Source organism: Protopterus annectens, chromosome 16.part0, assembly GCF_019279795.1.
Source record: "Protopterus annectens isolate FY-2018-M chromosome 16.part0, PAN1.0, whole genome shotgun sequence".
Taxonomy (NCBI): domain Eukaryota; kingdom Metazoa; phylum Chordata; order Ceratodontiformes; family Protopteridae; genus Protopterus; species Protopterus annectens.
The window spans coordinates 803,155,348-803,181,337 of record NC_056750.1 but is presented as its reverse complement, the minus strand read 5'-3'; the positions used below and the strand labels follow the sequence as shown (position 1 = coordinate 803,181,337).

At 37.0% G+C, this 25,990-nt stretch overlaps 1 protein-coding gene across 1 annotated transcript in view; it reads right to left on the bottom strand.

Moving 5' to 3' along the window:
- Positions 1-25,990, bottom strand: part of LRSAM1 (leucine rich repeat and sterile alpha motif containing 1) — a gene marked incomplete in the record, with an annotated part of 1,381,442 nt that overhangs the window by 206,240 nt on the left and 1,149,212 nt on the right. The window contains 1 exon segment of the mRNA XM_044058294.1: positions 12,013-12,144. Within this exon segment, the coding sequence (XP_043914229.1) occupies positions 12,013-12,144 (132 nt within the window).

Here is a 25,990-nt window from a genome sequence, read left to right as displayed (position 1 = left end):
TGACTAAACATGTCTATATCAAGAACCCATTGGTCTTTTATGATGATTCTTCCAAGCCAAGACAAATTCAGAGGCCCTACCTAAACAGGACAACCCCAAAGAACATTTTAAACTGCAGCTGCTGGGCTAGTGGGATTGTCTTCCTAAGAGATTTAGTAGTTAAAACTGAAAAAGGGAAGATAGTCTGAAACTTAAGGATCTTCCTATGTCTGTCACATTTTTTTTTCTGAGGAGCTCAGTTCAGAAGTAGACTGGACATCAGGGAGCATCACAGATGCCTTCTAAAGTAGTGGGGACCAAAATGATTTTCTGGAGGTTTATCACGCAGAGCTTAGAAGGACTAGCAGAAGAGAATCTCCACAAAGGGAAGTCATTTGCAATGGCCTGCTGGAGATCCTTTGAAGGGGAGAAGAACTTCAGCCATGCCATCCTGTGCATGTACATGCCTAAACCTGCTCCCCTAACAGCACAGTGTCGGCACAAACCCATAGTGAGCCATGAAACAGTCTACTATGTGTGCCACAGCCAGACTCTTGGCCAGCTTCAGCTCAAACTCAAGAAAGGAAAAATGAAAGCTCTTCCAACCTCTGATTCACTTGGAAGAACTGGAATCTGGGCTGGTGAGATACACAACAGAGATATATGGCTCCCAGTGTGGCAAAGAACACCACTTTCATGTACATCTTTGTCCAAGGCCTAGGGTTCCTGTCAGGGCCAAATTAGCTGACTGTTGTGGTCAATGTTTTTGAAATCTGTGCTGGACCAAAGAAATTCCATTCTAGGAAGCCTGATCAAGATTTCACTCTGCACAAACTGGGGCTTATTTGCCATGTTGAAAGCAAACAGAGTAGTTAGAATTCAGCATTCCCAGGCTACAAATGTGGCATCCATAACAATGGGCTTCAAAAGGGGAATGACCAAAGCCCCCCCAGAATCTCATTCAAGAACTTCAGAGGAAATGACCATGGACCAGTCCATGGTGGACTTCAACAGCCTAAATGTTTCTCCAGGAAAGGGGTAACTGGAAGGAGTGCATAGGAAGGGGATGTTTCAATATCTTAATCTCTCCCTGACATAAATGAGAGGAGTTAACACATGCAGGAATGCAGTCAGGTTTAAGTTCTCATAAACAGCAGTAAAAAAGGTGATACATGTATTACTTAATTTCCCGGTCACCTTTGGAGCAAACTCTCCTTTACAATGAAATGGTCTCAGTACCTCCACATGTCGAAAAGAGAGCTAAATGAATAAATAAGTCCACTTAAACTTTAGTATGAGGCAATGGAAATCAAATTTCAAGGCCACTAGGGCTTATGCTTGCCACAAACCTAAATGCATACACATACCATACAGCAGTACATATGCCTGAACAAACCAAGCCTTTAAAAACTCAAAAATGTACACTCTAATAAAAATGTACAACATAACTTCATAGATTTATAACTGAATACTAGACTAACTACCCTAACAGGTCATTTTCACTCTAAATAAACAAATGGACCAGGATCCACCAACGGAAACTCGTACACGAGGGAATTGTAAAAATCTTTTATTCCACAAAGAAGGTTAAGCGCTTTCAACTAGATACACTAGTCTTCTTCAGAACCATTAAAAACAGCACAAATCCTAGTATATATACCCAGAGCAGTTCAAAAAAGGCGCCAAAACTTTTAAAGGTGTAGCTCAATAAAACTACTTATAAAACACTCAATATAATACATGCACTGTTAATCTTGTATACACTAAGATCAAATATATATGTAGGACTGTATGTCAATACATCAATTGTTGACATGACATGTCATATAAAAACATATAACTTGTGCAATATAGTAATACATAAAAAATATATAATAAAATAATAATAATAACCTAGCAATGTAAAAAAGGTTATACACAACCTTCTAGTAAAAAATTACTTAGTAAAGCTGACTATAAATATTGAGGTGTGTAAAAAAAAAAAGTCACAATCCTCAAAAATATGTAAACTCCTTTCTATACTACAACCTTACTAAGAAAGTGCCAAGAAGGGTTTAATGCTGATGAATTCATTCAATCCAGGAGGTCTGGTGGCATCCAAAAAAATCTGCCACTTACTCTCTAAAGCAGCTAATTGCATCTTCCAGTTACCTCCAAAAACAGTACATTGTATATGATCTATAATGGCAAAACGAAATGAATGTTCTTCCCCATACTCAGAAATATGCCTATATAAAGCATTTTTGTTGTCTTTTTTCTGGATGCGGTAATAATGTTCGTATATACGTTTTTTCAAATTTCTTTCGGTTTTGCCAATGTAGAACGCAGGGCAAATCACACACGTAGCCAAATAAATCACCTGACTAGTGTTACAGTTCCCTGTTCTAGTCTTGATAATTGTGTTGTTAGTGTCTTTGAGTCGAATATCCTTAGCCACATAAATGTGGTGACACTGTTTACATCTTCCACATTTAGTGGTGCCTTTATATATGTCTTTTTTATCTGTATCTTTACCAGTATTCTCCAAAATTCTCTTCAAATTAGCACCTGTCTTGTGCACAAATCTAGGTAAGGGTCCCACTATATGGTCTAAGTTAGAAGCTGTGATGATGTCCCAATGTTGACGTAAGATGTCTTGAATGAAATGTGTGTATGGAGTATATGTCAATATACAAGCTCTGCCAAATGATCTATTTTCGGTACCTTTTCCTTCCGACCTAGCTGTATATTTACCTAATAGGGGTGGATATTTGTTCCCCCATTCTTTACGCACATACTCTGTGACATCCCGAACCATTTTGTCAGGGTACCCGCGGTTAAGAAATAAATTTTTAATAGTCTCTATTTCAGATCTCATGGTACTTTCGGTTGACGACATTCTTACTGCGCGGATACATTGCCCCTTAACTATATTTTTAAAAATGTGTGGTGGATGATTACTGGTAAAATACAGATAATCATTAGAGAAAGTAGGTTTTCGATAGAGCTTCGATGTAAAGCCACTGGTATCCAAACCAACTAAAACATCCAAATTTGGTATATTGAGATCACTGGTGTTGTGGGTGAATTTTAAAAAAGCAGATGAATTGTTGAGGAAGGCCATAAATTCCTGCAACCTCTCAGCTGAAGCCTGCCACAAAATAAAGATGTCATCCAAATATCTAGCATAAAATTTTATGTCGGCATAATAGTTGCTTTTGAATAAAGTCTCTTCCTCCCATTCAACCATCACAAGATTTGCAAAAATCGGGGCACAGGAAGCTCCCATAGCAACTCCCTTTGTTTGTTTGAAGTATTCCCCTTGAAAGGTGATATAATTATGTTCCAACACCAGTCCCATCATATCACATAACAAAGAAATCTTGTCCCAACTAAATCCTGAATACTTCCGTAGACTGTTGGAAAAATATTCCAATCCCACATTGCTAGGGATGCATGAAAACAAGTCCACAACATCTATAGTCACTAGGACAAGACTAGTTTGCCAATAATCCTGTGTTAATTTTCCCAGGAAGCTCCACGAATCTTTCATAATGTGTGGGATGGCCCCATAAATGTGCTTAAGCTGATGGTCGATCCATTTACCTAAATTAAATGTTTTGGATTTGGATCCTGAGATTATTGGTCTAAATGGAGGTTTGTCCAAAGATTTGTGTATCTTGGGGATCCCAACAATTCTGGCCAAAACTGGATAATCATTCTTAACATAAACATACGTCTCATTAGTAATCCTATTATCTATAAGATATTCTTCAATAGCTAAGTCTATACGACGGTGCCCAATATTAATCTGATTGATGGATACAGTTTCGTAAACCTCAGTTTGATGGAGAATGTCGTATATACTTGAGATGTATTTTTCCGTCTGAAAAAGAACGATCCCTCCACCCTTATCGGGTTTCATGATCCGAACGTCCTTGTTATGTAGCACTTTATTCAAACAACTCTTCTCTATCTGAGTTAAGTTAGTCACTGGGTCATAGTATAAAGAATGTCTGTTCCTAATATTCCTGTGTAATCTATATAAGTCCTTACACACCAATTTCTCAAAATTGAGTATGCTAGGATGAGAAGTAGGTATATATGTGCTTTTCTTACTTAGTTGGTTGTCCACCATCTTATCTGTCTCATCCACTTGGTTGTTAAACACAATGGCTAGATTCAATTTGCGACAAAACAGTTTGACTTGTTTAATATTGTCTACTAAATCACTACGAACAGTGGGAATGAATTTCATACCTTTACACATAACACTAATAAATTGTTCATCAACCTCCACGTCAGTGTAATTATACACATTGAAACCCTCATACGAAGATAGAATACAAGGATGTGTGTGCAAATTCGCTGAAAATCCCTGTATGATTTCGTCAACTTGGGTAGTTTGAATATTGGAAGGGATCAATGTGGGGGAGTCAGCCTTAAATAACCCCTCCCCTAAAATACCACTGGCACTGGTGTGGAGAATTTCATTTATTTTCTGTGGAGGTTCCACTGTCTGTTTGATTTCATGTGGGAGTATAGCTTCTCCCTCTGAAAATCCCTATGAATGGGTCTAGATGAGTGTATATCATGATCTTGCTCAATGTGATTCCCTTTATCCCTAATTTTAGGCCAAATATAAGCCCTGTTAGTGTTATATAGTTCTACGTCCCTAGCCAGCTTCCTACTTTTTCTCTCAATGATATTATTGGCTTTACCGTCAGCTAAAACAAATTGTTTTTTGAATAATTCTTTTGATGAATCATATTCAATATCACAAATGATAGCCTCATACATACTTTCTAATTGTTCTGCTAACACCACACACTTATCCTGTTGATATTTAATCAATAATTGCATATATGAATATCCAAAACTGTCAAAAAGTCCATTAAATTCTTGCATCACTTCATTACTATATGTAATTCCTAATGGAAGTTTAAAAAAACGTATGCCTTTAGGCACAACTTTAGTTTCCAGACAGTTTTGCAAATAACTCACATCTATTTTAGAATTTTTGTATGCAGTCAATTTCTTTCCAAAATCATAAATCATGTCCTTAAGTGAACTGTATACATGATTTTTATTAGCATGGTTCAATAAACCCTTCTTTCCAAAATCAAAATTCTCATTTTGATCAAAAAAATGTTCCATTAAATCTCTTTCATTAGCATTTTTAAGTAAAAAATCAGAGTTATGTCCTTTTGACACTGTCCGATTAATATTAACAATGGACCTAAAGTCCTGATTAGGACTAGAATTCTTGTATTGCACAGTACCTTTATTGACAAAACCAGACTTCTGTTTGGTATTTCCGTAAGGTTTCCCAGTCTGTATAATTTTAGGTCTAGCCCCAATACGCTCCGCTTCTCGTCGTGCCCGAGTAATGCTGAAATCAAAGGTGAAATCCTGGGCTGGGGTAAGCCGCAAAGGATCGGTAAGGTTCCGTGCATCCTCCAAGATGGTAAAGCGGCCTTATTCTTTAGGTGTAGCTCCGGACACTACACTAGCGTCCGGTAAGTCAATTGCGCCGTTGGCGGTGAGACCGGCATCTTCAGTCCCACAAAAAACCTCAGGAAAGCCTCGTTCCGGGGTAGGCAACTGCTTCCTGCTACATGCTCGTTCGCAAACATCTGCGGATGAATGAAGCGCCTTCCGTATACCATAACCGGCTTTCCTCTCTCTGCTGATACAAGGCAGTTCTCTATCAACAGGTGCTGCATCGCAAACCTGTGGTGAAAACGACGAACCAGAAGTTTTACCTTGTTTGTCATTGGTAGTTACAAGACCAGTAACTAAGTCAATCAGTTTTTTAAGCTCGCTCTGGACAGCTGTAACTTCAGCACGGAGTCCATTGAATTCCTCCCGGGACAATGAAGCACCAGTGGTGTCTTCCTGATCCTGCATGGCAACCAAACAATAATTCCCAAAGGAAACAGCAACTGAAAATAAACAAATGGACCAGGATCCACCAACGGAAACTCGTACACGAGGGAATTGTAAAAATCTTTTATTCCACAAAGAAGGTTAAGCGCTTTCAACTAGATACACTAGTCTTCTTCAGAACCATTAAAAACAGCACAAATCCTAGTATATATACCCAGAGCAGTTCAAAAAAGGCACCAAAACTTTTAAAGGTGTAGCTCAATAAAACTACTTATAAAACACTCAATATAATACATGCACTGTTAATCTTGTATACACTAAGATCAAATATATATGTAGGACTGTATGTCAATACATCAATTGTTGACATGACATGTCATATAAAAACATATAACTTGTGCAATATAGTAATACATAAAAAAATATATATAATAAAATAATAATAATAACCTAGCAATGTAAAAAAGGTTATACACAACCTTCTAGTAAAAAATTACTTAGTAAAGCTGACTATAAATATTGAGGTGTGTAAAAAAAAAAAAAAGTCACAATCCTCAAAAATATGTAAACTCCTTTCTATACTACAACCTTACTAAGAAAGTGCCAAGAAGGGTTTAATGCTGATGAATTCATTCAATCCAGGAGGTCTGGTGGCATCCAAAAAAATCTGCCACTTACTCTCTAAAGCAGCTAATTGCATCTTCCAGTTACCTCCAAAAACAGTACATTGTATATGATCTATAATGGCAAAACGAAATGAATGTTCTTCCCCATACTCAGAAATATGCCTATATAAAGCATTTTTGTTGTCTTTTTTCTGGATGCGGTAATAATGTTCGTATATACGTTTTTTCAAATTTCTTTCGGTTTTGCCAATGTAGAACGCAGGGCAAATCACACACGTAGCCAAATAAATCACCTGACTAGTGTTACAGTTCCCTGTTCTAGTCTTGATAAGTGTGTTGTTAGTGTCTTTGAGTCGAATATCCTTAGCCACATAAATGTGGTGACACTGTTTACATCTTCCACATTTAGTGGAGGAATTCAATGGACTCCGTGCTGAAGTTACAGCTGTCCAGAGCGAGCTTAAAAAACTGATTGACTTAGTTACTGGTCTTGTAACTACCAATGACAAACAAGGTAAAACTTCTGGTTCGTCGTTTTCACCACAGGTTTGCGATGCAGCACCTGTTGATAGAGAACTGCCTTGTATCAGCAGAGAGAGGAAAGCCGGTTATGGTATACGGAAGGCGCTTCATTCATCCGCAGATGTTTGCGAACGAGCATGTAGCAGGAAGCAGTTGCCTACCCCGGAACGAGGCTTTCCTGAGGTTTTTTGTGGGACTGAAGATGCCGGTCTCACCGCCAACGGCGCAATTGACTTACCGGACGCTAGTGTAGTGTCCGGAGCTACACCTAAAGAACAAGGCCGCTTTACCATCTTGGAGGATGCACGGAACCTTACCGATCCTTTGCGGCTTACCCCAGCCCAGGATTTCACCTTTGATTTCAGCATTAAAGCGGAGCGTATTGGGGCTAGACCTAAAATTATACAGACTGGGAAACCTTACGGAAATACCAAACAGAAGTCTGGTTTTGTCAATAAAGGTACTGTGCAATACAAGAATTCTAGTCCTAATCAGGACTTTAGGTCCATTGTTAATATTAATCGGACAGTGTCAAAAGGACATAACTCTGATTTTTTACTTAAAAATGCTAATGAAAGAGATTTAATGGAACATTTTTTTGATTAAAATGAGAATTTTGATTTTGGAAAGAAGGGTTTATTGAACCATGCTAATAAAAATCATGTATACAGTTCACTTAAGGACATGATTTATGATTTTGGAAAGAAATTGACTGCATACAAAAATTCTAAAATAGATGTGAGTTATTTGCAAAACTGTCTGGAAACTAAAGTTGTGCCTAAAGGCATACGTTTTTTTAAACTTCCATTAGGAATTACATATAGTAATGAAGTGATGCAAGAATTTAATGGACTTTTTGACAGTTTTGGATATTCATATATGCAATTATTGATTAAATATCAACAGGATAAGTGTGTGGTGTTAGCAGAACAATTAGAAAGTATGTATGAGGCTATCATTTGTGATATTGAATATGATTCATCAAAAGAATTATTCAAAAAACAATTTGTTTTAGCTGACGGTAAAGCCAATAATATCATTGAGAGAAAAAGTAGGAAGCTGGCTAGGGACGTAGAACTATATAACACTAACAGGGCTTATATTTGGCCTAAAATTAGGGATAAAGGGAATCACATTGAGCAAGATCATGATATACACTCATCTAGACCCATTCATAGGGATTTTCAGAGGGAGAAGCTATACTCCCACATGAAATCAAACAGACAGTGGAACCTCCACAGAAAATAAATGAAATTCTCCACACCAGTGCCAGTGGTATTTTAGGGGAGGGGTTATTTAAGGCTGACTCCCCCACATTGATCCCTTCCAATATGCAAACTACCCAAGTTGGAAATCATACAGGGATTTTCAGCGAATTTGCACACACATCCTTGTATTCTATCTTCGTATGAGGGTTTCAATGTGTATAATTACACTGACGTGGAGGTTGATGAACAATTTATTAGTGTTATGTGTAAAGGTATGAAATTCATTCCCACTGTTCGTAGTGATTTAGTAGACAATATTAAACAAGTCAAACTGTTTTGTCGCAAATTGAATCTAGCCATTGTGTTTAACAACCAAGTGGATGAGACAGATAAGATGGTGGACAACCAACTAAGTAAGAAAAGCACATATATACCTACTTCTCATCCTAGCATACTCAATTTTGAGAAATTGGTGTGTAAGGACTTATATAGATTACACAGGGATATTAGGAACAGACATTCTTTATACTATGACCCAGTGACTAACTTAACTCAGATAGAGAAGAGTTGTTTGAATAAAGTGCTACATAACAAGGACGTTCGGATCATGAAACCCGATAAGGGTGGAGGGATCGTTCTTTTTCAGACGGAAAAATACATCTCAAGTATATACGACATTCTCCATCAAACTGAGGTTTACGAAACTGTATCCATCAATCAGATTAATATTGGGCACCATCGTATAGACTTAGCTATTGAAGAATATCTTATAGATAATAGGATTACTAATGAGACGTATGTTTATCTTAAGAATGATTATCCAGTTTTGGCCAGAATTGTTGGGATCCCCAAGATACACAAATCTTTGGACAAACCTCCATTTAGACCAATAATCTCAGGATCCAAATCCAAAACATTTAATTTAGGTAAATGGATCGACCATCAGCTTAAGCACATTTATGGGGCCATCCCACACATTATGAAAGATTCGTGGAGCTTCCTGGGAAAATTAACACAGGATTATTGGCAAACTAGTCTTGTCCTAGTGACTATAGATGTTGTGGACTTGTTTTCATGCATCCCTAGCAATGTGGGATTGGAATATTTTTCCAACAGTCTACGGAAGTATTCAGGATTTAGTTGGGACAAGATTTCTTTGTTATGTGATATGATGGGACTGGTGTTGGAACATAATTATATCACCTTTCAAGGGGAATACTTCAAACAAACAAAGGGAGTTGCTATGGGAGCTTCCTGTGCCCCGATTTTTGCAAATCTTGTGATGGTTGAATGGGAGGAAGAGACTTTATTCAAAAGCAACTATTATGCCGACATAAAATTTTATGCTAGATATTTGGATGACATCTTTATTTTGTGGCAGGCTTCAGCTGAGAGGTTGCAGGAATTTATGGCCTTCCTCAACAATTCATCTGCTTTTTTAAAATTCACCCACAACACCAGTGATCTCAATATACCATATTTGGATGTTTTAGTTGGTTTGGATACCAGTGGCTTTACATCGAAGCTCTATCGAAAACCTACTTTCTCTAATGATTATCTGTATTTTACCAGTAATCATCCACCACACATTTTTAAAAATATAGTTAAGGGGCAATGTATCCGCGCAGTAAGAATGTCGTCAACCGAAAGTACCATGAGATCTGAAATAGAGACTATTAAGAATTTATTTCTTAACCGCGGGTACCCTGACAAAATGGTTCGGGATGTCACAGAGTATGTGCGTAAAGAATGGGGGAACAAATATCCACCCCTATTAGGTAAATATACAGCTAGGTCGGAAGGAAAAGGTACCGAAAATAGATCATTTGGCAGAGCTTGTATATTGACATATACTCCATACACACATTTCATTCAAGACATCTTACGTCAACATTGGGACATCATCACAGCTTCTAACTTAGACCATATAGTGGGACCCTTACCTAGATTTGTGCACAAGACAGGTGCTAATTTGAAGAGAATTTTGGAGAATACTGGTAAAGATACAGATAAAAAAGACATATATAAAGGCACCACTAAATGTGGAAGATGTAAACAGTGTCACCACATTTATGTGGCTAAGGATATTCGACTCAAAGACACTAACAACACACTTATCAAGACTAGAACAGGGAACTGTAACACTAGTCAGGTGATTTATTTGGCTACGTGTGTGATTTGCCCTGCGTTCTACATTGGCAAAACCGAAAGAAATTTGAAAAAACGTATATACGAACATTATTACCGCATCCAGAAAAAAGACAACAAAAATGCTTTATATAGGCATATTTCTGAGTATGGGGAAGAACATTCATTTCGTTTTGCCATTATAGATCATATACAATGTACTGTTTTTGGAGGTAACTGGAAGATGCAATTAGCTGCTTTAGAGAGTAAGTGGCAGATTTTTTTGGATGCCACCAGACCTCCTGGATTGAATGAATTCATCAGCATTAAACCCTTCTTGGCACTTTCTTAGTAAGGTTGTAGTATAGAAAGGAGTTTACATATTTTTGAGGATTGTGACTTTTTTTTTTTACACACCTCAATATTTATAGTCAGCTTTACTAAGTAATTTTTTACTAGAAGGTTGTGTATAACCTTTTTTACATTGCTAGGTTATTATTATTATTTTATTATATATATTTTTTTATGTATTACTATATTGCACAAGTTATATGTTTTTATATGACATGTCATGTCAACAATTGATGTATTGACATACAGTCCTACATATATATTTGATCTTAGTGTATACAAGATTAACAGTGCATGTATTATATTGAGTGTTTTATAAGTAGTTTTATTGAGCTACACCTTTAAAAGTTTTGGCGCCTTTTTTGAACTGCTCTGGGTATATATACTAGGATTTGTGCTGTTTTTAATGGCTCTGAAGAAGACTAGTGTATCTAGTTGAAAGCGCTTAACCTTCTTTGTGGAATAAAAGATTTTTACAATTCCCTCGTGTACGAGTTTCCGTTGGTGGATCCTGGTCCATTTTCACTCTAGCAATCTGAGGTCAAAATCAATACCCTGTACCTTTTAAGGTAAAATCCTTAACTGTTATAACAACCCCACTCCTGCTACAGAGCTGGTCAATTTTACTACTCTGTAGAGGTAAATGTGAGGAAAGTTACGATCACCCCACCCTTATACCACCATGAATTCCATTACTGGTATTGCTGATGGTAGTAGCTGATGAAAAATCTGCTACAGTGGGATGAGGTCACCCATTACAAAGATTTTGTATTACTGTTATTCAGTTATGAGGCACCTTGACATGCCCCTGTATTTTGAAAAACAAAGTTGAAACTACAGAAAACAGTAGGAAAGTTTCTGCATCATAAAACATTCCCTTGACAATATACAACAGTAACACAGAACACAAATGCAACACTAATACCTACAACAAGCCATCACAACATTACAGAACATCTTATGTGAGTGAATCAGGCCATGACAGGAAGGTGTTGGGTATATGTCAATCACAGCTACACATGGAGATAAAATGTTCAAGGTATTTAAAGGTGACATTTTTTCAATTTGATTTTTTTTTCTTTAGTCTGTCTTTAAGTATAAATACTGGCATAACCTACAAATGAATAACCAGACTACCAATAAATAGATAGTCAAAACAAAAATGTCTGAATAGTTACAGGTCACAGATAACGCTACTAAAGTGAAATTATACAACAAAAAAAAAAAGCAACAAAACTAAGGCTAAAAATTAGCTTCCTTAAACACAGAAAAAATTAAATGGATGAATATTCAGCATTTTTAGATAGATGGTAAGGCAAGTAAGCTCAAACCTTCTGCAAATCCTGTGTGGTCATACAACTCAGCATCCCCATAGTGATACGATGATGGGCAAATATAGGCAAGTACTTCTCTGCGGATATATGGGTCAACAGCTCAACCAGCTCCTTCTCCAAACCTTCTTCCTACAGAAGAGTAAATGGATAAACATGAAACGTTATAAATTCCCTCCCAGCAAACACAGCTGAAGCAAAGCAACAGAAAAACTCCCAAGTCGTACATACATTTGTGTACATAACTCTGATCTATTACTTAGGTCTAAACGTAGACAACCAAACAGATATTTTAAAAAAGTATATTAAAACAAAATTAGGATCTGATGTTTGGAAAAACTTACTGATTTTAGAATACATACATAAACAAAATAAGTAAAATAATGCCACAAAGAGTAGGAGGAGGGAATATTCCATGCACAATAACTTGATGTAAGAAAACTGAGGGCACACCACCCTGGGAATTATTATATTTATTTGGAGCTTAGAACATACCATTGCTTGGCTCACAAACTTTGCTATCCATTACCATCTGAAACCAAGCTTTTGAAGATTTCCAGTAATGAACTATTTGCTTTGATAAACCATCACATGACAACAATTTGGGTTAATACTGCATACACTCTGCACATAATATTGTGTGTGTGCTTTTACAACTAACTGCTTTAAAGTACGCATACAAGTGCAAAACATTTTCATTACTATAAAACTGAAAATGACATTTATGAAAAGTTGTATTTTTTATACTGTACATGGGTTTAAGTACTGGGTGTTATGGGCAAGTTGTCACCCCAATGATGGATTTATTAGAACTCTTCCAGGAGGGCACATGATCACAGTATCTTCTACAGAAGCCAGTATTACACAACAAAGGTTTCAGAGCTCCCCAACTGATAACCACCAATGAAATTACTGATTAGGTAATCCACTTTATAAAGGGCTGCATTGTGTTTCTCCTTGTTATTTCCTGCCTAGAGGAAAGAAACCTTCAAGAAGAGGAAATTCTTCTCTACTGCTATGAGTTAGGTGAGTCCCTATCAGTTCAGCGAATGGCATTTTCAGTGCACTTGCATCAAACATGCCGTTCGTCGAACTGTTCATACTGAGATCGCAGTACAGTGAGGATAGGGAAATTTGCCCTTTCCTCAATGTACTGCGATCTTGGAGTTGGTATATACAATCAGTAAGGGGTGTGGGGGGCACAGCCTCGCCACGAGTAGAATTTGATGAATGGCATTTCCGATGAAATGCCATTCGCTGAACTGACGGTTCGATGTAGTGATATAGACCTGATTTGGGCATAACATTATGGTTTTGAACCTCAGATATCACCTTGCTCAGAGCCGGATCATGGCCAAAGAGAGTCCTAGGCAGGGTAATAGCTTGCCCACAAATGATGAAATACAACACAAAAAGTAGCACCAAAGCACAAAGCTGATTCACCACAAACAAAAAACAAGAATCCGAGCAGTCAGACAGTTTATTTCTCTAGCGCCTCGGCCACAATCAGCCTTCAAGGAGTAATAACTAATACATTTTACACAATATATATACACACTCAGCTACCAATTAATGAACAAACAATTAATTAAACTAATTAAAATTTAAAGTCACATAATACAATTTAGAGAATACTTTTCCAACAAAATTCCACATTCAAACCTTTAGGCATCAAAGTATTATATTTTAAAATAAAAAATAGCTTCCTTTCTTAAAAGCATGAATTTAACTTTTTCTTTATCAAAATCATCTGTTAAAATATGTTCCAAAATGGTCACTTTTAAGCCCACAGAACTACCATTGTGACATTCTTTAAAATGTTGGGCCACAGGACTTTCATCTTTATTTGTCCGAATATCCCTTAAGTGTTCCAACAGCCTCACTTTAAACATTCTTTTTGTTTGTCCAATATAAAATTTATTACATCCACGTTTTATAGCATAAATAACCCCCTCTGTTCTACAATTGTAAACACCATTGGGTATAAAGCGAATGATATTAATACAAGAAAAAGAATTCACTGTGTACGAACATGCACTACATTTCCCACAAAGCTTCATGCCCTTAACATAAATTTGTAAAGGAAGTCTGACCTCAGGTCTAATAAATTTAGTGTAAACTAACATATCTTTAATATTCCTTCCCCTTTTATAAGAAAAAAATAATTTCCTATTAATTAAACCTGTCAATTCAACAACATTTCTCAAAAATTCCCAAAAATATAAAATACACTGCCTAATATTATCACTAAGAACATTATATGTGGAAACTATAAAAAAATTCTCTAGATCTGTACTATTTGTCACTATATTAATATTTTTATTCCTAAATAATTTAATTTTTCTATTATTATTACATCTAATATCAAATATATTTTTAATATCTTTATCAACTAATCTAACATCATATTTCCTATTAATAAACATATTCCTAGTCTGCTCAATTTCTTTCATAAAATTATTTTCTTCATTGCACAACCTAGATATTCTTAAAAATTCTCCATAGGGCAATGAATCAATAGTATGCCTAGGGTGACAACTAGTGCCCATTAAAAATTCATTAACTGATTCAAATTTTCTATGAATACTCGTAATAATATTTTTTCCTTTTATCCCACATAAATTAATATCCAAAAATGAGACTTGTTGCCCATATTGTAAGCCATCAAATAATATATTAAATCTGTTCACTTGAAATAATAGCTTGCCCACCCCAACCCCTCAGCCATTCCATTGAACCATTACTTGTTTTTTTTCCTCCCCAGTTGCCACAAACACCGTTCAAACCTGTCAGTGTACATATACTTCCATAATGATTACAGATATTTGGATTTAATTTAAAACTTACTTCAAATTTTACAGCACAAACACTGACAGTCATTTCCTAAATAAAACAATATTCTCTCACAATGAAAACAGATTTAGCATGAACAGTAAACATATCTGCCCTTGAAACTCACATTCATTGAAACGGTACTGAAACCCACATTCAAAGAAAATGCATCTGGCCAGTGGCAAATTAAGTTTCCCTTTGGAATATTTTCAAACCATAGCCCTTTACACACATTTGTAGGACCATGCATGCATACATGTGCTTTTTGATTCACTTTTCTGACTTTGTTAAATTATATTCCTTTTACATTACAGCACTACTTGTTAGATTGTGTTTTCAATTTGTTGTTTTGAACATTTTTCCAGTAAGAAATGAAACAAAATGTTTGAACCAATAATGACAAAACTACCCATTTCAGAACATTTCAACCATAAAAGGCCACTCAAACTTCTGTCATTACACTCCACCAATATCAGTAAATATACACAATGTCTGCAGAAGTCATCTGAATAATTCCACATTCAACTGATCTGTAACTAATGAAGAGGATGCTGCTGGCAAACATTTACATTTCACTGTGTTTTATTTACAAATTCAGTGCCTGCTGGCCTTGAAGAACAAATTGCCTATGTTACATGAAAAAAATATATATAGGTAAGCTGGTAATTTTGCAATAGGAAATGGCTGGCAAACCAACAACAGTTTCATAGTTACTAGGCATCATGCAAAGGAGGACACAATCATCCCTCCTGAAACTGCAGTATCAGCATTCTATCTACATGGTAGAACCCACAGCCTTCTACACCAAAGGCAAGAATGCTACCTGTTGTGCTGCTAACACTGCTTTCAAATTCTATACTACAAACACTGACAGACATTTGCTAAACAAAACTGTTGCACATTGAAGACAGACTTAGCATGAGCAACAGTAAATTTCTCTTCTCTTAAAGCTCACAATTCCTTAAATGCACCACTGATTATTAAGTGAACGGTCTGGAATCTGATAGCTGGTGTAGAGTATTCAGGCACTTGTCTCCTGTAACAAAGGTACAGGGTTTGAGCCTGAGCAAGTTAATTAATTAAGCCACCAACCCTAACTACAGCATTTCTCACACGCACACACATACGCATGCACACACACACAACTCTCTCAGAAAACAGCAGTCGACTACCACCTCTCTTTCTCTCAGATGTTTGAACTCATGGCAGCAGCATGTATGTTTGAATTCCACAAGAAAAGCAGAAAGTTAAGTGTGCATCCATCATACTGAAGAAGCAAGCACAGATGCAGTGTGTCTTAAAGGGAAAGTTCCAATGTTTCAGGCTTTCAGTAAAACAAAATGAAAACTCCAGCAAAGCTAGAACTTCCACTGAGTGATCTCCCAAGCCTCTTGTATCAGAGGCACATGGGATATATACAAATGATCCTTATCAACATCAGGTGTTTCAGCTAACTGGCGATTCTGAATGCCCATGACTTGTTTCGTTGTTTTAATGGACAGTTTAGGGCCAATAAAGCCAACCCCCCACTAGCTGTGGATATGCATATTTCGGCCTTATGACCTCATCAGCACAGCACAAGTAGTGTGTTTAACCAAGCATTAGAAACACAGGGGTGTTATACCTAGCTGATGTCCATTATCATTAGCGTCAGTGCAAAAATATCCCAAACAACAAATGAAAACAAAGAGTGAGATGGTCACTGAAAAAAACAATCAGTAAAAACAAAATGAAAACTCCAGCAAAGCTAGAGCTTCCACTGAGTGACCTCCCAAACCTCTTGCATCAGAGGCACATGGGATATATGCAAATGATCCTTATGAACATCAGGTGTTTAAGCTAACTGGAGATTTTGAATGCCCATGACTTGTTTCATTGTTTTAATAGACAATTTTAGGTCAATAAAGCCAGACCCCACTATTAACCTAGTGGGACTAAACTGGTCAAGAAAGGATAAAGAAATTATAAAAAAAAACAAAAAAAAAAACAATCTTCCAAACTTGCACAACTGCAGGGAAAGCTTCCAGTTTTCAATGAAGCAGACAGCTGATGTAATGAATCTTGAAAGACTGTATAAATCCTTATTCAAAACAGTTTGCATTGCTCCAAAGTCTCATATCTGAGTAACAGCACCCTAAGTATTGCCTTAATCACAGATTTCTTCAGATTGATGGGCAACCCTTCCCAGAGTGTATGATTATTGGTTTACACAGATAGATTCCCAATTACCAGGCAAACAGACTCTAAGAAACATGCTCTCAAGTCAGGGCCTCAAAAGGAAAAAAACATGACTTAGGCCTGTGGGTCAGAATACAACAAATCGCTACCAGATCTTGTTGAGAAGCTTACCAACAATGTTGATCTATACCATCACTTCCCGTTAAAAACCACTACTGTTTCTCTCAGTAATCATAAATCATACAAAACCAACCCCCTCACTGCTAAGTCACTTGCAATCTGCCAAGCTGCATCACAGTAACTTCCTATCCCTAGGCCCTATTTAGGTATGTCATCTGATAGTTGGGAAAGCATCTTATAATTACACACCAGTCAATCAACCTTCAGCGTAACACTAAAGACGTCACATGCTGGGATTGCTTAACTTGGTCGACTGTTGTTATTCAGTGTCAGCTACAACAAGATTTTGAGGGTGACTGAGCCTGATTCTTTGCTAGGAAGCCTGTGGTTAACAAAGGAAAAACTACCAGTTTTATCTGGATCACTTCATCAACTTTGTGATGAAGCCTTTTGAAGGTCTCTGATCTATCTAACAAAGCTGTGAGCCATGCTAATCTCTTCAGATAACACGGTACCCTGAAACTGACCTCCAGAATGCATATGACGGAGAACTTAGAAGGGTGCTAGGAATGCCACAGTGAAGAACATACTACATCTCAAACTACAATATGCATTATATGCATCATTACACTTGGTCTGGAATGTAACACCAGTATAATGCAAACAGAAATCTTGGACGGCACGTTCATCTGGACCACCCAATCAATAATAAATAAATAATTAATAGTTATTTTATGCATTTATTTACTTATCACCTCTAGATGCTATGTTACCCTTTCACAGGGAGAGAGATGTTTAATTAACACACAAACTTCTGAACCTGAACTTCCTTCTTATTATCAACCTCAACATTTTCAACATTAACATAAGATTTCATATCTCAAAGCAATGGTCACATATCTAGCTCTGGTTGGGTGAAAAGGTCTTTTCCACATCTGGTAGATTCTCCTTTCGAACAGGCTAACATGGTTAGGTTAATCACTTAATTTAAAATGAGCTTCTTGAAGATGCTACTACCTTTGATAGTTTGCAGCCCCTAAAGCCTCCTATCATGGGTTATTTTACACTACATCAGCAGACTAGTCCTTGCTCATCTCTTCTGTTAGACTATACTCATTCAAGGTAACACACAATAAACTTGACTTAGTATGTACAATTTGTGCAAGTACTCCGACTCTGGACAAACAAGGATAAATGTTCTTAGGTTCATAATCAGAGCCATTCATTACCATGTAGCTTTTAGCTCTTATTTTAAGTATGAACAACCCAGTGATGAACAGCATATTTACATGCATCCCCTTATCCATGAGGGACGAGGGTGCTAAATCAGGAGTAAAGCTGTCATTACCCATTTGTTCAGATTATGTTTGAATAGAGTATCAGAACTACTTTGCTTTATGTGGACAGGAAGACAGTTCCAAAGTGCTACTCTCTGTCATACACACCCCATCCCTCCAGCATGTTCTATTTATGTTGCAAAAGAAATTTAAATCTCTTAGCAAGTGCTTATGTCGCCACTGGATTTGTGAACATGCAGAAGGTCTGAAAGGATAGGGTGTGTTAAGGCTCTCTAAGCAAGGCAGAGTGTATCCCTCAGTAGCCTATATGGTACTGACAAGAGGGACAAGGCTTTCAGATGGTTTGCATAACTTTTATGATTTAGGCCCTTAATTTCTTAGTAAGAAAGCATTGTGGGCATTCAAACCGTGTCAAATGTTTGGACAGGTATATACCAAGGGGGCATTACACTCAGTGTTCAGTGTGATTAGTGCGGAATACAGTGGAATGATCACATCCCTGGACCTGGACTGCATACCCCCCCCAAACACCTTTATTGAATTATCACTTGTGACACAGACAAATTTACATTCATATAATAGTAATCAAACTATACATACCCTTAGTAGTAAGATGTGCAATATTAAAGCACTTTCTTACAATAGTGCACATGTGGTGATCAGTTTGCTGTCTACATAGGTTACTAAGTCCCTAACTACTGAAATAATTTTGGTGGTGTGTTGTCAATGTTATAGGTACAAGGAACTTCTTGTTTACTGAAGGACACTATTATACATTTTTTGGCATACTGTTTTTGTTCATGGTATTGTCACAGGCTTTTGGTTTGTGAAAGGACATCTTGGAAGATCTTGGTGTCCTCTGGGGAGTTTAACGCCAAAGAGGAGTGCCACAACGACTGAACCCCTGGGTACACTGCTAGTGACAGGTCTTTTGGAGGAGGTAGAACAGCACACCCTAACTTCCTGGGTTCTATTTGTGAGTGCATTTGCTATTCAATGAGTTACATAGGAATTAATATTTAGCTGAGATAGTTTGACTGTGATACCAGTGTGTGTGACTGTACTGAACACCTTTGTAAGATCGAGGTATGCAGTGTTTACTGATTTGTCCTCATCCTCAAAGAAGTCAATCAGGTTAAATAGGTGGGATTGACCCTTGGGAAATCAAAACTGGTTGGGTCGACACTCAACAGTTTGTAAGTTACCTATGTCCTTACTTATTAATTCTATAAAAATCCTTTCCAAGGCCTTTCAGATGAGGCTGGTTAGACCTATAGGTCCATAATTTCCCAGGTCTGTTGATGCCCTACCTTTATGCAGGGGGTGACAGCTGCTGTCCTCCATTTGTCTGGCACAAAGCCCATTTAGAGGCTGACAATGAAAAGTCTCTGTAGGTGATCTGACAAGTCCTGTTTCAGGCTGGCCAGTAAGCAGCCTGGTATGTTATCCAGCTCCCCGCTGAAGCAGTGATTTTGACCTTGTATAGTGCCTTGAGGACATATTCATGGAAGATATGAGAGGGTTGTAGATGTTGGTGTGAGATCTGGGAACGTAGACGGGGGTTGAGGTTGTGTTAAATTTATCTGCTAGTGGATTTGCTATGTTCTCTGGGCTTCAGTATGTGATATCATTTACTATTAGCTCTGCACAATGCTGTACATTGTTTCTAAGGTTTCTAACGTAGTTAAAGAAGGCTCTGGTGTTGTTGTCCTTTGCCTAGATGGCAATACTGACCTCATATCTGGCTTTGCTTGATTTGATCTAGGTCAAATGTTCACTATTAAGTTTAGCAGCAGCTTGTTGGCATCTTGAGAGTTACGTTTCTTTTTACTTGCAGTACATTTTCTTTTTTTATTATAGAGCCTGTTTATGTTTTGGCTCCTCTACAACTGTTTATTTTTGAATTTAGTGTTATATTTACTTAGGAGTGGGGCAGGTGCATCTATGCAGCTATTCACATGTGCATAAACTATGGCAGTAAAGGATTCTGCATAAGCCCAGGGGTCATCAAAATGCAAGAAGATGTTGAATTTAGCCAGGTTATCATTCAGTTTAGGTAAACTAGCCTTGGTATAATCTCTTAAAACTGAAGTACTGCAGAATGCTTCTGTCTTCAATCATAAGATGAATATGGTTGATCTGTGGTCTGATTTCACCATGGAGGGAGTTACAACAGGTAAGAAGCAGAGCTGACCCATGCTGGTTAAGGACCAAATCCAGTATTTTATCGCCCCTGGATTAGGTATGAACTAGCTGGATCCAGACAGCTTGTATTGATGAAGTCCAGAAATTTCTGGGCATACATGTTAGAGGATGTATGTGTTTCCCATTTAATGGAAGGATAGCTGAAATCCCCTAAGAAAACGGTGTTTGGCTTAATGCACTGTAACTTCATTCTAGCTAGGTAGGAGTTATGAGCTGAGGAGGGACACAGAGGGGGTGCTATAGTTAGCCATTATGTGACAAGATGTCTTGTTAATGGCAAGTTAAATGCAGAGGAGTACCAGACCTTTATCAAGTCTAACTAGTCTGAAGGTAATTTTTTTTTTTTTTTACAAATATGGAGGCACTGCTTCCTTTACTGCCTTAATGCAGTGCTGTGGGCATGAATGTGTGGTAGGCACTGAAACCCTGCACTGATGGGATGCTCTCAATAGTCTAGAAGGAGGTCTCTGTAACAGTGCATACACAGATGTGTTCCAGTTAAGGACTGCCTTTAGGGTGTGGAGTTTTTTGTTAAGGCACCTAGCAGTGAGAAGCAATATCTTTATGTTATACCATTTCGGTTTTGTCATGCTGGAAGTTTTTGAGAACTGATGTTGCCTGCAAAAGGCACTATGTATTTCATTATATTCCATTTCTTTAATGATATCTTAAATCTTGAGTGATATAACTGCCACATGTGTGTTGCAATGATTACCTTAGAAAAGGTTACCTGCACCAAGTACTTTAGTTTTATCAGTGTGTAACACCTGACATGTACCTATCTTCTTACAAACACTGCCTCTGATATCTAACCTTGATCATGGCCAAAAACAGTTCATGGACTAGTTCACTTTATCCCACACACAAGAACAAACAAAATTGCGCAAACAACAAAGCAAATAAGGACCTAAGGCAAGAAACCTTAGAGAAAGAAGTGGGGTGTAATCTCTACTATTGTAGTAAGTATCTCACATTACTCTACTATGCTTTTTGCCTCGCTCATCTCCCCAGATCCTCACACGATAGAATACCAAATCACATATCCACTCATGGAAGAAGGTACCATCCTTAATGTCGTGGAGGTCTGGCTTGCAAAACCTGCTGTGATCTTACACTGGGAATATAGTGTTTTTAATATGTGGTAAATGCATAGTCTTCTCAGAACTGTCCAACTGAGTCATACAGAAGACATGTGCAGATTCTAACACTTCTCTTAGCAGAATATGCTTCAGATGAACTCTGCAGAGGTTTACTAATATCACCAAAATAAAAAAGGAACATAAATGCCAACCATTTGTGAATAGTTAGCATTCCCATAGGCCAACCCAATCTGTTTGCTGCAAACAACTGATGTGATGTTCTAAACATGTTAGCTCTGTCAAAGTAGATCTTGAGTGAACTCTCTAGAACTATTCGCTGGATATGCTGCAGTGCTATGTATTATTTTGTTTGCAAGCCAGTAAATGAAGCAGCAAAGATTTCTGTGACATTTAGAGAAAAGTCAGAAAAAAAAACTTTTCTCATAAAGTATCAACACATTTACTATTTTCAAGACCCCCCCCCCCCAGGACAGAACCGCAGAAAGACAGACCGGTGGGAACTCTATCAACTAGGTGCACTGATACTGTTCACAAAAGGTCTTTTATGCTTTTTTGTGGCATCTTCCCAAAGGGAGATGCATATCTGGTACACGCAGATCCATGGTAAGAGATTCCCACGGACTATGAGTCAGTCCTTACATTGTTAAGAGTGCATGAGAATTTTACAGTCCACAAAGGAAATGGGGCCATTGGTGGCAACCATAATATACAGCTGAATTTATTTTAACATAAGTTTACTGTGTGTTCATGCATTAAAAATGTTAAGAAAAGGAAATCAGAAGTACTTAACTGTGTTTAAATGCGCACACACAGTCAGACGTGCATTTAAACACAGTACTGCATCCCACATATAGTATTCTACAGGCTACATACATTTTTATACACACACACATCTGTGTGCGTTTATGTGTAGACACACATATACAGTTACAAAAAATTTCCATTCTAATTTGTTTTTCTTTAGACAAAGTACACACACACAGACATATAATGTAGTTCTCCATTACACACACACAATGTTTTTGTACACATGTACTTGTATGTATACACACACACATATATATATATATATATATATATATATATATATATACATACACATCCTTCCATCTCTCTCTCTCTCTCTCTATATATATATATATATATATAATTGCATAAAACGTAATACTTGCATTTCTAATCTTTAAAAAATTTGTGTAAAAAAGTTGTGGGTACTTCTGTAAATATAACATTATCTTAAACACTTCTTGGATTTGTAAATGGAGGTTTTCTCCCCGGACCTCCACTGAAAATGGGGTTTTGACCCTGTGGACTTTCCCAGTCAACAGATGTCAATAAACAATAAATAAATATATATATATATATATATATATATATATATATATATATATATATATATATAACAATAAAATCAGAAACTAGCTCGCAGTCACCCCAGGCAGTCAGCAAACAAATAGTATAAAAAGCAGTCACGTCTCTTCAGACCCTGGTTCCTGGGATATCAAATCCAAATGAAGTATAAATTCACTCTCAATTTAAAACACAAAGTAGCAGTTTTATGTTAGGAATTATACTGAAGATGCTGAGACAAAATGGATTATAAAAACACAAGCACACATCCCCCCAGGTCTCAATGATAGGGTCCCTCTTAGACCTGCCCTTAAAAATAGGAGACACAGAAAATAGATATAGTGTGATTTTTGATGAATAGGACTCGTAACCTTTTATGATGATATTTTTATGTAGTATAAATGTATTTGTTTTTAAGTAAGCGATATATGTCCTTTTTTATATATATGCATACATAATTGTTTTTTATGTATGTGTGTGTATATGTATATATATATATATATATATATATATATATATATATATATATATATATATATATATATATATAGATATATATTTAGATATGGTTGAATTTTAAAATGCATCTGTTCAATTTTTGTTGATTCATGAAATGTCTTATGAAGCTGATGCCTTTAAGGGGCTATTTCATTAATTGTGTTGATTGACATTTTTTGAATTTTTTATATAAGCCTCATTTTAGATTTGACTGTTATAGGCTTGATGAAGCTCGATAGCGAAAGCGCTTGCCAATTGTGTACCTGAATAAAACTGCTACTTTGTGTTTTAAATTGAGAGTGAATTTATACTTCATTTGGATTTGATATCCCAGGAACCAGGGTCTGAAGAGACGTGACTGCTTTTTATACTATTTGTTTGCTGACTGCCTGGGGTGACTGCGAGCTAGTTTCTGATTTTATTTTTATGAACTGTTTTTTTCTGCTCGCAGTCTTTAACCAATACGTGGTATTTTTGTTTATAATTTTCGTTTGTTTTATATATATATATATATATATATATATATATATATATATATATATATATATATATATATAAAAACAACAACAAAGTACTCCCAACAGAGTTAACGCCTCACCACAGAAAATGAAGAAAAGAGTAAGTCCAACGACAGCACCACGTGTGAGGCGACCACGCTCACGTGAATTATCCAGATACTCAGAGTGTATAAAAGCAAAGATCTTTTATTCACATAAATCCAACGGGTTAGCACTTTCACGTACTGCTTCGTCAGACCTTAAAAACTGAAATGCTACAGTTGGTCTTTAAATACTGCAAAAGTCAAGGGTGAGCCCTTCGCTTAACCATTTAAGGGGAAACAACTTAATTTCTACCTGCTGCCAGATAACACAATATAAAACAATAAATATACATACTTTATCCCTGAACATTGCACTAAAAAACTGTCATTATAACAGATATAACAGTGCATAATCAAAACCTTAAATGAAACACTACACGTCATTGAGCATACATTCAAAATTAAAACTATTCTACCTAAAACATTCAGAGTGAATCAGCTCACATATTAGCCATTCTACCTATATATAAAAATAAATGTAAAATTTCAGAGCAATCAAAGGATATATACATCCTACGGAACAATTTCTAGACAGAACATAAATGTACATATTTCACTATCCATAAATGTCATGGAGTCAAAAGGGAGACATGGGCACTAACTCAATATATCTCATCCTATCTGAAAACCAAAGCTGCGTTCATTTCCAACCTCACTTCTGCATTAAAACATTATTGTGTTACCCTGATCACATATAATATCACAAATCTATATATATGTCAAAGGTGAAAAAGGCTAGACACTCCCTCAGTGTATTTATAAGGCTAATGTGAAACAACCAAACTCCTAGATCTCAAAATAGGTTTGATAGAGGCTCTCTCATTAAGGCCATAGCCTTTATCAGCTTTCAGCCTTATTATCCAGTTGATTTCTTTCCTCTCTGTATTGTTTCTGATGTTACCCTCCCTAATTATGGGCTACACATAGTCTATGACCATAAATTTAAAGTGATGTTCTTGCCCAAACGCTAGAACATGTTTTGCTAATGCATTTTGCATGTACTGAACCCTGATGTAATATAGATGCTCCCTCATCCTATGCCGGAACAATTTGTCTGTCTTACCGACAATGAACGAGGGGCAACCTTGGCACATTGCCAAGTATACTACATGCAAACTACTGCAATTAGCTGACACCCTGAACCTATGCATCTGTCCAGTGTCTGTATGTGTGAACCTGTCAGTAGTCATAACATATTCATAAAAATTACAGTGGGCACAAGATGTAGTCCCCATACAAACACCTAAACCTGGTCTATAATGTTGTTGACATAACTGTTTACGATTAGATTTATTCTTGAATCTAAATATCGGAGTGTCCCCTACAATTTCTCAGTCACTATGTCAGTAGTCATAACATATTCACAAAAATTACAGTAGCCACAATATGTAGTCCCCATACAAACACCTAAACCTGGTCTATAATGTTGTTGACATAACTGCTTAAGATTAGATTTATTCTTGAATCTAAATATCGGGAGTGTCCCCTACAATTTCTCTGATGACTGAATCTGTGGTTAGGACACGCCAATGTTGTTGTGTCTTTTGGCTTTTCCCGGTTAGGGGTCGCCACAGCGGAACTCCAGTCCGCTAATGATTGGCAGTTGATTTTTACGTGCTGAGTTGCCAGCCCTAACGCACAACCTTCAATGAAGGTACGCCCATTCATGCATGTCTCCATGCAGAAGACGCTCTAGCTGAGAGTCGAACCGGTCAGCGTCTTACTGTGAGGCGACAACACTACCATAGCACCACCACCGCAGATGGTTAGGGCATGCCAATGATGGTTAATAATGT